Source organism: Sturnus vulgaris, unplaced genomic scaffold, assembly GCF_052056855.1.
Source record: "Sturnus vulgaris isolate bStuVul1 unplaced genomic scaffold, bStuVul1.hap1 Scaffold_1013, whole genome shotgun sequence".
Classification (NCBI taxonomy): Eukaryota; Metazoa; Chordata; class Aves; order Passeriformes; family Sturnidae; genus Sturnus; species Sturnus vulgaris.
In genome coordinates, this window is record NW_028275920.1 from 968 (window position 1) to 17,500 (window position 16,533).

Here is a 16,533-nt window from a genome sequence, read left to right on the forward strand (position 1 = left end):
CCATTGGTGTCACCTCAGTGCCACCATCTCAGTGTCACCAACCTCGGTGCCACCCTCACCTTGGTGTCACCAACCTCGGTGTCACCTCCCCGTTGATGTCCCCTCCTCCTCGGTGTCACCATCTCAGTGTCACCAACCGGGCTGTCACCCTGGTGTCACCTCCCCCTCGTTGTCACTGTCACCTCAGTGTCACCAACCTCGGTGTCACCTTCTCAGTGTCACCCTCACCTGGGTGTCACCTGCTCAGTGTCCCCAACCTCGATGTCACCTTCTCCTCAGTGTCACCGTCTCATTGTCACCAACCTCGGTGTCACCTCCTCCTTGATGTCACCTTCTCATTGTCACCCTCACCTGGGTGTCACCGTCACCTCAATGTCACCCTCACCTCGGTGTCACCTCCCCCTTGGTGTCACCTCCATTGGTGCCACCTCGGTGCCACCCCCTCAATGTCCCCAACCCCGGTGCCACCCCCCCCCCGTTCCCCCCCCCCCCCCCGGGATGTCCCCAAATGTCGCAAGAGCCGCCCCTGAGTCACCTCCGGCGCGGTGACGTCACCGTTGCGCAATCCCACCCCGCGATTTGGGGCCGCTTCCCCTTTTCCCCAGGGTTTGGGGGTCACGTGGTTGGGGAGGGGACAGGGGACAGGGGACAGGGACAGGGGACACGGCCATGGAGCTCCGGGCCTTCATCCCTCTGCTGGGTGAGGCCTCCCCTTCATCATCCTCATCCTCCTCATCCTCATCCTCCTCTTCTTCTTCTTCCTCTTTTTTTCCCATTTTTTCCTCTTTTTTTCCCCCATTTTTTTATTTTTTCCCCCTAAATTTCCCTGCCCTTCATCCCAACCCCTCCTCCTCCTCTTCCTCCTCTTCCTCCTCCTCCTCTCTCCCAATTTTTTCTGATTTTTTCCCATTTTTTTCCCAATTTTTCTGATTTTTTTCCCCCATTTCTTTCCCAAATTTCCCCCAATTTTCCACCTTTTTTCCCCAAATTTCCCTGCCCTTCATCCCAACTCCTCCTCCTCCTCCTCTATCCCAATTTTTTCGGATTTTTTCCCAATTTTTTGTGATTTTTTCCCAATTTCTCCCATTTTTTTTCTGATTTTTCTCCCACTTTTTTTCCAATTTTTCCCCATTTTTTCCCAATTCTTTCCCAATTTTCCCCAATTTTCACTTTTTTCCCCCAAATTTCCCTGCCCTTCATCCCAACTCCTCCTCCTCCTCCTCCTCCTCCTCCTCTATCCCAATTTTTTCCTGATTTTTCCCCAATTTTTCCCAAGTTTTTCTCTTTTTTTTCCCCATTTTTCCCCCTATTTTTTCTGATTTTTTCCCAGTTCTTTTCCCAGTTTTTTCCCAATTTTTCCCCCATTTCCCCCCAAATTTCCCTGCCCTTCATCCCAACCCCTCCTCTTCCTCTTCCTCCTCTCTCCCATTTTTTTCTGATTTTTCCCCGATTTTTTCCCAATTTTTTCTGATTTTTTCCCAATTTTTTCCTAATTTTATTCGGATTTTTCCCAATTTTTTCTGATTTTTTTCCCGTTTTTTTCCCATTTTTTTCCCAATTTTTTCTGATTTTTTTCCCATTTTCCCATTTTTTTCCCATTTTTTCCCAATTTTTTCTGATTTTTTTCCCATTTTTTTCCCATTTTTTCCCAATTTTTTTCTGATTTTTTTTTCCCATTTTTTTCCCATTTTTTCCCCAATTTTTTCTGATTTTTTCCCATTTTTTTCCCAATTTTTCCTGATTTTTTTCCCATTTTTTTCTGGTTTTTTTCCCATTTTTTTCCCATTTTTTTCCCTTTTTTTCCCCCATTTTTTTTCCCATTTTTTTCCCATATTTTTTCCCAATTTTTTTCTGATTTTTTCCCATTTTTTTCCCATATTTTTCCCCCATTTTTTTTTCCCATTTTTTTTCCCATTTTTTCCCATTTTTTTCCCATTTTTTCCCATTTTTTTCCCAATTTTTTCTGATTTTTTTTCTGATTTTTTTCCCAATTTTTTTCCCATTTTTTCCCATTTTTTCCCCAATTTTTCCTGATTTTTTTCCCATTTTTTTTCTGATTTTTTTCCCCAATTTTTTCTGATTTTTTCCCATTTTTTCCCAATTTTTTCCCAATTTTTTCCCAATTCTTTCCCATTTTTCCCCATTTTCCCCCAAATTTCCCTTCCCTTCACCCCAACCCCTCCCCTTTTTTTTTTTTTAATTTTATCTTTTCATTTCCTTTCTATTTTAATTTTTTTTTATTTTAAATTCCCCTTTTCCCCTTCATTCCTCCCCCTCGATAAATTAAAAAATAATTTTATTTATTCCCTTTTTATTCCCAATTTTCTCCTTTTTCCCCGTTTTTTTTATCATTTCCTTCTTTTTCATTTTCCTTTTTTTTTTTCTTTTTTTTCCCCCATTTTTTTGTACTTTTCCCATTTTTTTTCAATTTTTCCCATTTTTTTCACTTTTTCCATTTTTTTTCATTTTTCCCATTTATTTTCCCCAATTTTTTCCCTTTTTTTAAATTTTTTCCCATTTTTTCCCCTTTTCCCATTTTTTTAAAATTTTTTCCCATTTATTTTCCACTTTTCCCATTTTTTTCCCAATTTTCCCAATTTTTAATTTTTTCCCATTTTTTCCAATTTTCCCATTTTTAATTTTTTCCCATTTTTCCCCACTTTTCCCATTTAAAAAAATTTCTTTTTTTTTTTACTTTTCCCATTTATTTTTCCCTTTTCCCCAATTTTTTCCCTTTTCCCATTTTTTAATTTTTCCCATTTTTTCCCTTTTTTTCCCCATTTTCTCCTTTTCCCTTTTTTCCCTTTTTCCAATTTTTTTTTTTTACTTTTCCCATTTTTTCCGATTTTCTCATTTTTCCTTTTCCATTTTTTTCCCTTTTCCCATTTTTTATTTTTCCCATTTTTCCCCATTTTCCCAATTTTTTCCTTTTCCATTTTTCCCATTTTTCCCTTTTCCCATTTTTTATTTTTTTCCCATTTTCCCCCATTTCCCATTTTTTTCCCTTTTCCCATTTTTTCCCATTTTCCTTTTTTCCCTTTTCCCATTTTCTTTCATTTTTCCCAATTTTTCCACTTTTCCCTTTTTTTCCCTTTTTCCCATTTTTCACTTTTCCCATTTTTTCCCATTTTTTCCCATTTTTTCCCATTTTTTTCCATTTTTCCATTTTCCCCATTTTTTTTTTACTTTTCCCAATTTTTTCTTTCCTTTCCCCATTTCCCTCCCTTTTCCCATTTTTCCCTTTTTCCCATTTTCTTTCATTTTTCCCATTTTTTTTTAACTTTTTTCCCCCATTTTTCCCCTTTTCCCAATTTTTTTTCCATTTTTCCCATTTTTTTCCCTTTTCCCCATTTTTCCCCCATTTTCCCATTTTTTTTCACTTTTCCAATTTTTTTCACTTTTCCCATTTTCCCCTTTTTCCCATTTTTTACTTTTCCCATTTTTTTTCCCATTTTTCCACTTTTCCCATATTTTCCCCTTTTTTTCCCATTTTTTCACTTTTCCTTTTTTTCCCATTTTTCCCATTTTTTTACTTTTCCCATTTTTTCCCTTTTTCCCATTTTTCCATTTTTTTCCCCATTTTTTTACTTTTCCCTTTTTTCTTTCACTTTTCCCATTTTTCCCCTTTTCCAATTTTTCTTCACTTTTCCCATTTTCCCAATTTTCCCAATTTTTATTTTTTCCCATTTTTTCCAATTTTCCCAATTTTTAATTTTTTCCCATTTTTCCCCACTTTTCCCATTTAAAAAAATTTTCTCTTTTTTTTTTTTTTACTTTTCCCATTTATTTTCCCTTTTCCCATTTTTTTTCCCTTTTCCCATTTTTTATTTTCCCCATTTTTTCCCCATTTTCCCAATTTTTTCCTTTTCCATTTTTCCCATTTTTTCCTCTTTCCCATTTTTTACTTTTTTTCCCATTTTTTTTCCTTTTCCCATTTTTTCCCATTTTCCTTTTTTCCCTTTTTCCCATTTTCTTTCATTTTTCCCAATTTTTCCACTTTTCCCTTTTTTTCCCTTTTTCCCATTTTTTCCTTTTTCCATTTTCCCACTTTTCCCATTTTTTTATTTTTCCCATTTTTCCCATTTTTCCCATTTTTTTTCCTATTTTTTCCCTTTTCCCTTTTTTTCACTTTTCCCATTTTTTTTACTTTTTTTCCCATTTTTTTCCCATTTTCCCCATTTTTTTTTTACTTTTCCCAATTTTTTCCTTTTTTCCCATTTTTTCCCCATTTCCCTTTTTTATTTTTCCTTTTTTTTCCCTTTTCCCATTTTTTTATTTTTCCCATTTTTAAATTTTTCCCATTTTTTTCCCATTTTCCCAATTTTTCCCCATTTTCCCAAATTTTTTTTCACTTTTCCCATTTTTTCCATTTCCCGTTTCCCCCCCTTTTCCCATTTTTAAATTTTTTCCCATTTTTCCCATTTTCCCAATTTTTTTTTCCCATTTTCCCATTTTTTTAAATTTTTTCCCAATTTTTTTCTCCCATTTTCCCAATTTTTTTTCCACTTTTCCCATTTTAATTTTTTCCCATTTTTTTTCCCATTTTCCCATTTTTTTTTCCATTTTCCCATTTTTCCCCCATTTTCCCAAATTTTTTCCCCATTTTCCCAATTTTTTTTCCCATTTTCCCAATTTTTTCTCTCATTTTCCCAATTTTTTTTTTCACTTTTCCCATTTTTTTCCATTTCCCGTTTCCCCCCCTTTTCCCATTTTTTTTATTTTTCCCAATTTTTTTCCCATTTTCCCATTTTTTCCCATTTTTTCCCATTTTCCCAATTTTTCCCCCTTTTTTCCCAATTTTTTTCCCATTTTCCCCATTTTTTTATTTTTCCCATTTTTAAATTTTTCCCATTTTTTTTCCCATTTTCCCATTTTTCCCATTTTCCCAATTTTTTTCTCCCATTTTCCCAATTTTTTTCCCATTTTTCCCAAATTTTTTTCCCTTTTCCCATTTTTTTATTTTTCCCATTTTTAAAATTTTTTCCCAATTTTTTTTCCCATTTTCCCAATTTTTTTCCCCCATTTTCCCATTTTTTTTCCCTTTTTCCCATTTTTTAATTTTTTCCCATTTTTTTCCCATTTTCCCAATTTTTTTTCCACTTTTCCCATTTTTATCCCATTTCCCTTTTTTATTTTTCCCATTTTATTTTCACTTTCCCATTTTTTCCCTTTTCCCATTTTTTTATTTTTCCCATTTTTTAATTTTTCCCATTTTTAAATTTTTCCCAATTTTTTCCCATTTCCCCAATTTTTTTTCACTTTTCCCATTTTTTAATTTTTCCCATTTTTTAATTTTTCCCATTTTTCCCCCATTTTCCCATTTTTTTTCCCTTTTCCCATTTTTTATTTTTCCCATTTTAAATTTTTTTCCATTTTTTCCATTTTCCCAAATTTTTTCCCATTTTCCCATTTTTTAATTTTTCCCAATTTTTTTTCCCATTTTCCCATTTTTTCCCATTTTCCCAATTTTTTTTTTCACTTTTCCCATTTTTTTCCATTTCCCGTTTCCCCCCCTTTTCCCATTTTTTAAATTTTTTCCCAATTTTTTTCCCATTTTCCCAATTTTTTTTCCCATTTTCCCAATTTTTTATTTTTTCCCATTTTCCCAATTTTTTTTCCCTTTTCCCATTTTTATTTTTCCCATTTTTAAATTTTTCCCATTTTTCCCATTTTCCCAATTTTTTCCCCATTTTCCCATTTTTTCCCATTTTCCCAATTTTTTATTTTTTCCCATTTTTTCCCCATTTTCCCATTTTTTTCCCTTTTCCCATTTTTTAAATTTTTCCCAATTTTTTTCCCATTTTCCTAATTTTTTTTTCCCATTTTCCCAATTTTTTATTTTTTCCCATTTTCCCAATTTTTTTCCCCATTTTCCCATTTTTTTCCCTTTTCCCATTTTTTAATTTTTCCCAATTTTTTCCCTTTTTCCCAATTTTTTCCCCATTTTCCTAATTTTTTTTCCCATTTTCCCAATTTTTTATTTTTTTCCCATTTTCCCAATTTTTTTCCCCATTTTCCCATTTTTTCCCCTTTTCCCATTTTTAAATTTTTCCCATTTTTTCCCCATTTTCCCATTTTTTTCCCTTTCCCATTTTTTAATTTTTCCCAGTTTTTTCCCATTTTCCCAATTTTTTTTCCCCATTTTCCCAAATTTTTTTTTCACTTTTCCCATTTTTTATTTTTCCCATTTTTTCCCTTTCCCATTTTTTCCATTTTCCCATTTTTCCCCATTTTCCCATTTTTTAATTTTTCCCAATTTTTCCCTTTTCCCATTTTTAAAATTTTTTCCCATTTTTTCCCCTTTTTCCCAATTTTTTTTTTCACTTTTCCCATTTTTTTCCAGCCTCTCTCCCGATCCTTTTCCCGTGGGTGGCGCCTTCAGGTAACGACAAAATTCCCACAAAAATCCCGATTTTGGGAAAAAAAAAAAATTTTAAAAAAATAAAAAATCCCAATTTTCTCCATCCCCACCTCGAAAAATCGAATTTTTGGGGCCGATTTTGGCTTTTTTAGACCCAATCTGAGCCCAATCCAAAACCAAAAATTCCCCCCAAATTTTTTCCTAAATTTGAGACCCCAAAATTCCCCCAAAATTTCCCCAAAATCGAGACCCCAAAATCCTCAAATTTTACCCAAATTTTCCTCAAAATTGAGACCCAAAATCCCCAAATTTGAACCCCAAAAATCCTCAAAATTTCCCTCAAAATTTTCCCAAAATTGAGCCCCAAAATCCCCAAATTTTCCCAAAATTGAGCCTCAAAATCCTCAATTTTTCACCAAATTTTCCCCAAAATTGAGCCCCAAAAATCCCAAATTTTCCCCAAAATTTCCCCCAAAATTGAGACCCAAAAATCCCCAAATTTTCCCCAAATTTCTCCTAAAGTTGAGCCCCAAAACTCCCAAATTTCCCGAAAATTCAGCCCCAAATCCCCAAATTTTTCCCCCAAATTTCCCCAAATTTGAGCCCCAAAATACTCAAAATTTCCCTCAAAATTTCCCCAAAATTGAGACCCAAAATCCCCAAATTTTCCCAAAATTGAGCCCCCAAAATTCCCAATTTTCCCCCAAATTTCCTCAAAATTGAGCCCCAAAATCCCCAAAATTTCTCCAAATTTTCCCCAAAATTGTGACCCAGAACCCCCAAATTTTACCCAAATTCTCCTCAAAATTGAGACTCAAAAATCCCCAAATTTCCCCAAATTTGAGCCCCAAAATCCTCAAAATTTCCCTCAAAATTTCCACAAAATGAAGCTCCAAAATCCCCAAATTTTCCCAAAATTTTCCCAAAATTGAGACCCAAAATCCCCCAAAATTTCCCCAAAATTCCCCCACAATTCCCAATTTTTCCCCAAATTTCCCCAAAATTGAGCCCCAAAATCCTCAAAATTTCCCTCAAAAATTTTCCCAAAATTGAGACCCAAAATCCCCAAAATTCCTCAAAATTGACCCTCAAAATCCTCAATTTTTCACCAAATTTTCCCCAAATTGAGCCCCAAAAATCCCCAAATTCCCTCCAAATTTATCCTAAAATTTAGACCCAAAAATCCCCCAAATTTTCCCCAAAATCCCCAAATTTTCCCCCAAATTTCCCGGAATTTGAGCCCCAAAATCCTCAAAATTTCCCTCAAAAATTTTCCCAAAATTGAGCCCCAAAATCCCCAAAATTTCTCCAAATTTCCCCAAAATTGAGACCCAAAATCCCCAAAATTCCTCAAAATTGAGCCCCCAAAATACCCAAAATTCCCCCCAAAATTTCCCCAAAATTGAGACCCAAAAATCCCCAAATTTTTCCCCAAAATTTCCCCAAATTTGAGCCTCAAAATCCTCAAAATTTCTCTCAAAAATTTTCCCAAAATTGAGCCCCAAAATCCCCAAAATTTCTCCAAATTTCCCCAAAATTGAGACCCAAAATCCCCAAATTTCCCCAAATTTGAGTCCCAAAATCCTCAAAATTTCCCTCAAAATTTCCCCAAATTTGAGCCTCAAAACCCCAAAATTTCCCCCCAAATTTCCCCAAATTGAGCCCCAAAAATCCCCAAAATTCCCTCCAAATTTATCCTAAAATTGAGCCCCAAAAATCCCCCAAATTTTCCCCAAAATCCCCAAATTTTCCCCCAAATTTCCCGGAATTTGAGCCCCAAAATCCTCAAAATTTCCCTCAAAAATTTTCCCAAAATGGAGACCCAAAATCACCAAATTTTCCCAAAATTGAGCCCCAAAATTCCCAAATTTTCCCCCAAATTTCCCCAAAATTGAGACACAAAAACCCCCAAATTCCCCCAAAATTTTTTCCAAAATTGAGCCCCAAAATCCTCAAAATTTCCCTCAAAAATTTCCCCCAAATTGAGCCCCAAAAATCCCCAAAATTTCTCCAAAATTTCCCCAAAATTGTGACCCAGAACCCCCAAATTTTACCCAAATTCTCCCCAAAATTGAGCCCCAAAATCCCCAAATTTTCCCAAATTTGAGCCCCAAAAATCCCCAAAATTCCCCCCAAATTTCCCCAAATTTGAGCCTCAAAACCCCAAAAATTTCCTTCGAAATTTCTCCAAAATTGAGCCCCAAAATCCCCAAATTTTCCCAAAATTTTCCCAAAATTGAGCCCCAAAAATCCCCCAATTTTTCCCCAAAATCCCCAAAATTCTCCCCAAATTTCCCCAAATTTGAGCCTCAAAACCCCAAAAATTTCCTTCGAAATTTCTCCAAAATTGAGCCCCAAAATCCCCAAATTCCCCCAAATTTGAGTCCCAAAATCCTTAAAATTTCCCTCAAAATTTTCCCCAAATTGAGCCCCAAAAATCCCCAAATTCCCTCCAAATTGATCCCAAAATTGAGACCCCAAAATCCCCAAATTTTCCCCCAAATTTCCCAGAATTTGAACCCCAAAATCCTCAAAATTTCCCTCAAAATTTCTCCCAAATTTGAGCCCCAAAATCCCCAAATTTTCCCCAAATTGAGCCTCAAAATCCTCAATTTTTCACCAAATTTTCCCCAAAATTGAGACCCAAAAATCCTCAAATTTTCCTCCAAATTTATCCTAAAATTGAGACCAAAAAATCCCCAAATTTTCCCCAAAATCCCCAAATTTTCCCAAAATTTTCCCAAAATTGAGCCCCAAAAATCCCCCAAAAATTTTCCCCAAAATCCCCAAATTTTCCCCCAAATTTCCCGGAATTTGAGCCTCAAAATCCTCAAAATTTCCCTCAAAATTTCCCCAGAATTGAGACCCAAAAATCCCCAAATTTTCCCCAAATTTCTCCTAAAATTGAGCCCCAAAACTCCCAAATTTCCCGAAAATTCAGCCCCAAATCCCCCAAATTTTTCCCCCAAATTTCCCCAAATTTGAGCCCCCAAATCCTCAAAATTTCCATCAAAAATTTTCCCAAAATTGAGACCCAAAAATCCCCAAATTTTCCCCAAAATTCCCCCACAATTCCCAATTTTTCCCCAAATTTCTCCCAAAATTGAGACCTCAAAACCCCCAAATTCCCCCAAAATTTCTCCAAAATTGAGCCCCAAAATCCTCAAAATTTCTCTCAAAAATTTTCCCAAAATTGAGCCTCAAAATCCTCAATTTTTCACCAAATTTTCCCCAAAATTGAGCCCCCCAAATCCCCAAATTTTCCCCAAAATTTCCCCAAAAATGAGACCCCAAAATCCCCCAAATTACCCCCAAATTTCCCCAAAAATTGAGACCCAAAAATCCCCAAATTTTCCTAAAATTTCCCCAAATTGAGCCCCCAAATCCCCAATTTTCCCCCAAATTTCCCCAAATTGAGCCCCAAAAATCCTCAAAATTTCCCCAAATTTGAGCCCCAAAATCCTCAAAATTTTCCTCAAAGCTTCCCCAAAATTGAGACCCAAAATTCCTCAAAATTCCTCAAAATTGAGCTTCAAAATCCTCAATTTTTCACCAAATTTCCCCCAAAATTGAGCCCCAAAAATTCCCAAATTTTCCCCAAAATCCCCCCAAAATTGAGCCCCAAAATCCTCAAAATTTCCCTCAAAATTTCCCCAAAATTGAGCTCCAAAATCCCCAAATTTTCCCAAAACTGAGACCCAAAATCCCCAAAATTCCTCAAAATTGAGCCTCAAAATCCTCAATTTTTCACCAAATTTCCCCCAAAATTGAGCCCCAAAAATTCCCAATTTTCCCCAAAATTTCCCCAAAAACGAGACCCCAAAATCCCCAAAATTCCCCCCAAATTTCCACAAAATTGAGCCCAAAAATCCCCAAATTTTCCCCAAATTTCTCCTAAAGTTGAGCCCCAAAATCCCCAAATTTCTGGAAAATTCAGCCCCAAATCCCCAAATTTTTCCCCCAAATTTCCCCAAATTTGAGTCCCAAAATCCTCAAAATTTCTCTCAAAAATTTTACCAAAATTCCCCCACAATTCCCAATTTTTCCCCAAATTTCTCCCCAAAATTGAGCCCAAAAATCCCCAAATTTTCACCAAATTTTCCTCAAAATTGAGCCCCAAAATCCCCAAAATTTCCCCAAATTTTCCCCAAAATTGTGACCCAGAACCCCCAAATTTTACCCAAATTCTCCTCAAAAATGAGACCCAAAATCCCCAAAATTTCCCTCAAAATTTCCCCAAAATTGATCCCCAAAATCCCCAAATTTTTCCCAAAATTGAGCCTCCAAAATTCCCAATTTCCCCCAAAATTTCCCGAAAATTCAGCCCCAAATCCCCAAATTTTTCCCCCAAATTTCCCCAAATTTGAGCCCCAAAATCCTCAAAATTTCTCTCAAAATTTTTCCCAAATTGAGCCCCAAAATCCCCAAATTTTTCCCCCAAATTTCCCGGAATTTGAGCCCCAAAATCCTCAAAATTTCCCTCAAAATTTTCCCAAAATTGAGCCCCAAAATCCCCAAATTTCCCCAAAATTGAGCCCCAAAATCCCCAAAATTCCCCCCAAATTTCCCCAAATTTGAGCCTCAAAACCCCAAAATTTCCTCCGAAATTTCTCCAAAATTGAGCCCCAAAATCCCCAAATTTTCCCAAAATTGAGACCCAAAAATCCCCAATTTTCCCCCAAATTTCCCCAAAATTCCCCCCAAAAATCCCAAAATTTCCCCAAAATTTCCCCAAATGGAGCCCCAAAAATCCTCAAAATTCCCCCCAAATTTCCCCAAAATTAAGACCCCAAAATCCCCAAATTTTCCCCAAATTTTCCCCAAATTTCTCCTAAAATTGAGCCCCAAAACTCCCAAATTTCCCAAAAATTCAGTCCCGAATCCCCAAATTTTCTCCCAAATTTCCCCAAATTGAGCCCCAAAATCCTCAAAATTTCTCTCAAAATTTTTCCCAAAATTGAGACCCAAAATCCCGAAATTTTCCCAAAATTTTCCCAAAATTGAGCCCCAAAAATCCCCCAAATTTTCCCCAAAATCCCCAAATTTTCCCCCAAATTTCCTGGAATTTGAGCCCCAAAATCCCCAAAATTCCCCCCAAAATTTCCCCAAAATTGAGACCCAAAAATCCCCAAATTTTCCCCAAATTTCTCCTAAAGTTGAGCCCCAAAACTCCCAAATTTCCCGAAAATTCAGCCCCAAATCCCCAAATTTTCCCCCCAAATTTCCCCAAATTTGAGCCCCAAAATCCTCAAAATTTCCCTCAAAATTTCCCCAAAATTGAGCCCCAAAATCCCCAAAATTTCTCCAAATTTTCCCAAAATTGAGCCCCAAAAATCCCCAAAATTTCTCCAAATTTTCCCCAAAATTGTGAACCAGAACCCCCAAATTTTACCCAAATTCTCCTCAAAATTGAGACCCAAAATCCCCAAATTTCCCCAAATTGGAGCCTCAAAACCCCAAAATTTCCTTCGAAATTTCTCCAAAATTGGTCCCCAAAATCCCCAAATTTTCCCCAAAATTGAGCCCCAAAAATCCCCCAAATTTTCCCCAAAATCCCCAAATTTTTCCCCCAAATTTCCCGGAATTTGAGCCCCAAAATCCTCAAAATTTCCCTCAAATTTTCCCCAAAATGAAGCTCCAAAATCCCAAAATTTCCCCCAAAATTTCCCCCAAATTGAGCCCCAAAAATCCCCAAATTTCCCCAAAATTTCCCCAAATTTGAGCCTCAAAACCCCAAAATTTCCTTCGAAATTTCTCCAAAATTGAAACCCAAAAATCCCCAAATTTTTCCCAAAATTGAGCCCCCAAAACTCCCAAATTCCCCCAAATTTTCCCAAAATTGAGGCCCAAAAATCCCCAAATTTTCCCCCAAATTTCTTCTAAAATGGAGCCCCAAATTCCCCCAAATTTGAGACTCAAAACCCAAAATTTCCCCCAAATTTGAGCCCCAAAATCCTCAAAATTTCCCTCAAAATTTCCCCAAATTTGAGACCCCAAAATCCCCAAATTTTCCCCCAAATTTCCAAGAATTTGAACCCCAAAATCCTCAAAATTTCCCTCAAAAATTTCCCAAAATTGAGCCCCCAAAATTCCCAAATTTTCCCCAAATTTCCCCAAATTGAGCCAAATTTTTGGGGCCATTTTTCGACTTTTTGGACCCAACCTTTAAAAAAATCGAATTTTTGGGGCCCTTTTCGTAATTTTTTAACCCAATCATTCCAAAAAATCGAATTTTTGGGGCCAATTTTGGGATTTTTTGACACAACCACTCAAAAAAATCAAATTTTTGGGGCCAATTTTAAGATTTTTTGACCCAACCACCCCAAAAAAAATCGAAATTTTTTTTATCCCACTTTTCACCTTTTTTCACCCAACCACTCAAAAAAATCGAATTTTTGGGGCCAAATTTGGGATTTTTTGACCCAACCACTCAAAAATTTGAATTTTTGGGGCCAATTTTGGACTTTTTTGACCCAACCACCCCAAAAAAAATCAAATTTTTGGGGCCAATTTTAGGATTTTGGGACCCAACCATTCAAAAAAATCGAATTTTTGGGGCCATTTTTGGACTTTTTTGACCCAACCACCCCAAAAAAATCAAAATTTTTTGGCCACTTTTCGACTTTTTTGACCAAACCACTCAAAAAAATCGAATTTTTGGGGCCATTTTACGACCAAACCATTCCAAAAAATTGAATTTTTGGGGAAATTTTTGGACTTTTTTGACCAAACCTTTAAAAAAATCAAATTTTTGGGGCCAATTTTGGGATTTTTTGACCCAACAGCTCAAAAATTTGAATTTTTTGGGGCCATTTTTGGACTTTTTGGACCAAACCACCCAAATAAATCAAATTTTTTTTGGCAATTTTTGGGTTTTTTTGACCCAACCATTCAAAAAAATCAAATTTTTGGGGCCATTTTTGGGATTTTTGGTCCCAATCACTCAAAAATTTGAATTTTTTGGGGCCATTTTTGGGTTTTTTTGACCCAACAACTCCAAAATTTGAATTTTTGGGGCCATTTTTGGACTTTTTTGACCCAACCACCCCAAAAAAATCAAATTTTTTTGGCCACTTTTCAACTTTTTAGACCCAACCACTCAAAAAAATCGAATTTTTGGGGCCAATTTTGGGATTTTTTGACCCAACAGCTCAAAAATTTGTATTTTTTGGGGCCAATTTTGGACTTTTTGGACCCAACCATTCCAAAAAATTGAATTTTTTGGGGCGATTTTTGGGTTTTTTTGGACCCAACCACTCAAAAATTTTGAATTTTTTTGGCCATTTTTAGGATTTTTTGACCCAACCACCCAAAAAAATCAAAATTTTTGGGGCCAAATTTGGGATTTTTTGACCCAACAGCTCAAAAATTTGAATTTTTGGGGCCATTTTTAGACCCAACCATTCCAAAAAATTGAATTTTTGGGGAAATTTTTGGACTTTTTTGACCAAACCACTCAAAAAATCAAATTTTTGGGGCCAATTTTGGGATTTTTGGACACAACCACCCCCAAAAAAATCAAAATTTTTTGGCCACTTTTCGACTTTTTTGACCCAACCACTCAAAAAAATTTAATTTTTGGGGCCAATTTTGGGATTTTTTGACCCAACCATTCAAAAAAATCAAATTTTTGGGGCCAAATTTGGGATTTTTTGACACAACCACTCAAAAACTTTGAATTTTTTGGGGCCATTTTTGGGTTTTTTTTGACCCAACCATTCCAAAAAATTGAATTTTTGGGGAAATTTTTGGACTTTTTTGACCAAACCTTTAAAAAATCAAATTTTTGGGGCCAATTTGGGGATTTTTTGACCCAACCACTCAAAAAATTTGAATTTTTGGGGCCAATTTTAGGATTTTTGGACCCAACCATTCAAAAAAATCGAATTTTTGGGGCCATTTTTGGGATTTTTTGACCCAACCATTCAAAAAAATCAAATTTTTGGGGCCATTTTTCGACTTTTTGGACCCAACCTTTAAAAAAATCGAATTTTTGGGGCCATTTTTGGACTTTTTTGACCCAACCATTCCAAAAAATCAAATTTTTGGGGCCAAATTTGGGATTTTTTGACACAACCACTCAAAAACTGAATTTTTGGGGCCATTTTTGTGTTTTTTTTGACCCAACCATTCCAAAAAATCGAATTTTTGGGGAAATTTTTGGACTTTTTTGACCAAACCTTTAAAAAATCAAATTTTTGGGGCCAATTTTGGGATTTTTTGACCCAACCACCCCAAAAATTCAAATTTTTGGGGCCATTTTTGGGTTTTTTTGACCCAACAGCTCAAAAATTTGAATTTTTGGGGCCATTTTTAGGATTTTCTGACCCAACCACCCAAAAAAATCAAAATTTTTGGGGCCAAATTTGGGATTTTTTGACACAACCACTCAAAAACTGAATTTTTGGGGTCATTTTTGTGTTTTTTTGACCCAACCACTCAAAAAAATTGAATTTTTGGGGCCAATTTTGGGATTTTTTGACCCAACCATTCAAAAAAATTGAATTTTTGGGGCCAAATTTCGACTTTTTGGACCCAACCACTCAAAAAAATCAAATTTTTGGGGCCAAATTTGGGATTTTTTGACCCAACCACCCCAAAAAAATCGAATTTTTTTGGTCATTTTTGGACTTTTTTGACCAGACCTTTAAAAAATCAAATTTTTGGGGCCAATTTTGGACTTTTTTGACCCAATCACCCAAAAAATTTGAATTTTTGGGGCCATATTTAGGATTATTTTGACCCAACCACCCCAAAAAATCAAATTTTTTTGGCCATTTTTTGACTTTTTTGACCCAACCACCCCAAAAAAATCAAAATTTTTTGGCCACTTTTTGACTTTTTTGACCCAACCACTCAAAAAAATCGAATTTTTGGGGCCAATTTTGGGGTTTTTTTGACCCAACAACTCCAAAATTTGAATTTTTGGGGCCATTTTTGCGTTTTTTTGGACCCAACACCACCCAAAAGTCGAATTTTTGGGGCCATTTTTGGGTTTTTTTGGACCCAACCACTCAAAACATCAAAATTTTGGGGCCATTTTTGGGATTTTTGGTCCCAATCACCCAAAAATTTTGAATTTTTGGGGCCATTTTTAGGATTTTTTGACCCAACCACTCAAAAAATCAAATTTTTGGGGCCAAATTTGGGATTTTTTGACACAACCACTCAAAAAAATCGAATTTTTGGGGCCATTTTTGGGTTTTTTTGACCCAACCACACAAAAAATGAAATTTTTGGGGCCAATTTTGGACTTTTTTGACCCAACCACCCCAAAAAAATCAAATTTTTTTGGCCACTTTTCAACTTTTTAGACCCAACCACTCAAAAAAATCGAATTTTTGGGGCCAATTTTGGGATTTTTTGACCCAACCATTCCAAAAAATTGAATTTTTGGGGCCAAATTTCGACTTTTTGGACCCAACCACTCAAAAAAATCAAATTTTTGGGGCCATTTTTGGTTTTTTTTGACCCAACCACCCAAAAACTTTGATTTTTTTTGGCCATTTTTGGACTTTTTTGACCAAACCTTTAAAAAATCAAATTTTTGGGGCCAATTTTGGGATTTTTGGACCCAACCACTCAAAAAAATCAAATTTTGGGGGAAATTTTTGGGATTTTTTGACCCAACCACCCCAAAAAATCAAATTTTTGGGGCCAAATTTGGGATTTTTTGACCCAACCACTCCAAAATTTGAATTTTTGGGGCCATTTTTGGACTTTTTCGACCCAACCACCCCAAAAAAATCGAATTTTTGGGGCCAATTTTGGGATTTTTTGACCCAACCACTCAAAAACTTTGAATTTTTGGGGCCATTTTTGGGATTTTTTGACCCAACAACTCAAAAAAATCGAATTTTTGGGGCCATTTTAAGACCCAACCATTCCAAAAAATTGAATTTTTGGTCATTTTTGGACTTTTTTGACCAAACCTTTAAAAAATCAAATTTTTGGGGCCAATTTTGGGATTTTTTGACCCAACCATTCAAAAAAATGAAATTTTTTGGCCATTTTTGGACTTTTTTGACCAAACCTTTAAAAAAATCGAATTTTTGGGGCCATTTTTGGGTTTTTTTGGACACAACCACTCCAAAAATTCAAATTTTTGGGGCCAAATTTGGGATTTTTTGACCCAACAACTCCAAAATTTGAATTTTTGGGGCCATTTTTGG

At 35.8% G+C, this 16,533-nt stretch overlaps 1 protein-coding gene across 1 annotated transcript in view; it reads left to right on the plus strand.

Annotated features, from left to right (window-relative positions):
- Nucleotides 1–636: 636 nt before the first annotated feature.
- Nucleotides 637–16,533, plus strand: part of LOC148219489 (uncharacterized) — a gene marked incomplete at its 3' end in the record, with an annotated part of 36,991 nt that continues 21,094 nt past the window's right edge. The window contains 2 exon segments of the mRNA XM_088157547.1: nt 637–700; nt 6,344–6,382. Of these exon segments, the coding sequence (XP_088013673.1) occupies nt 670–700; nt 6,344–6,382 (70 nt within the window).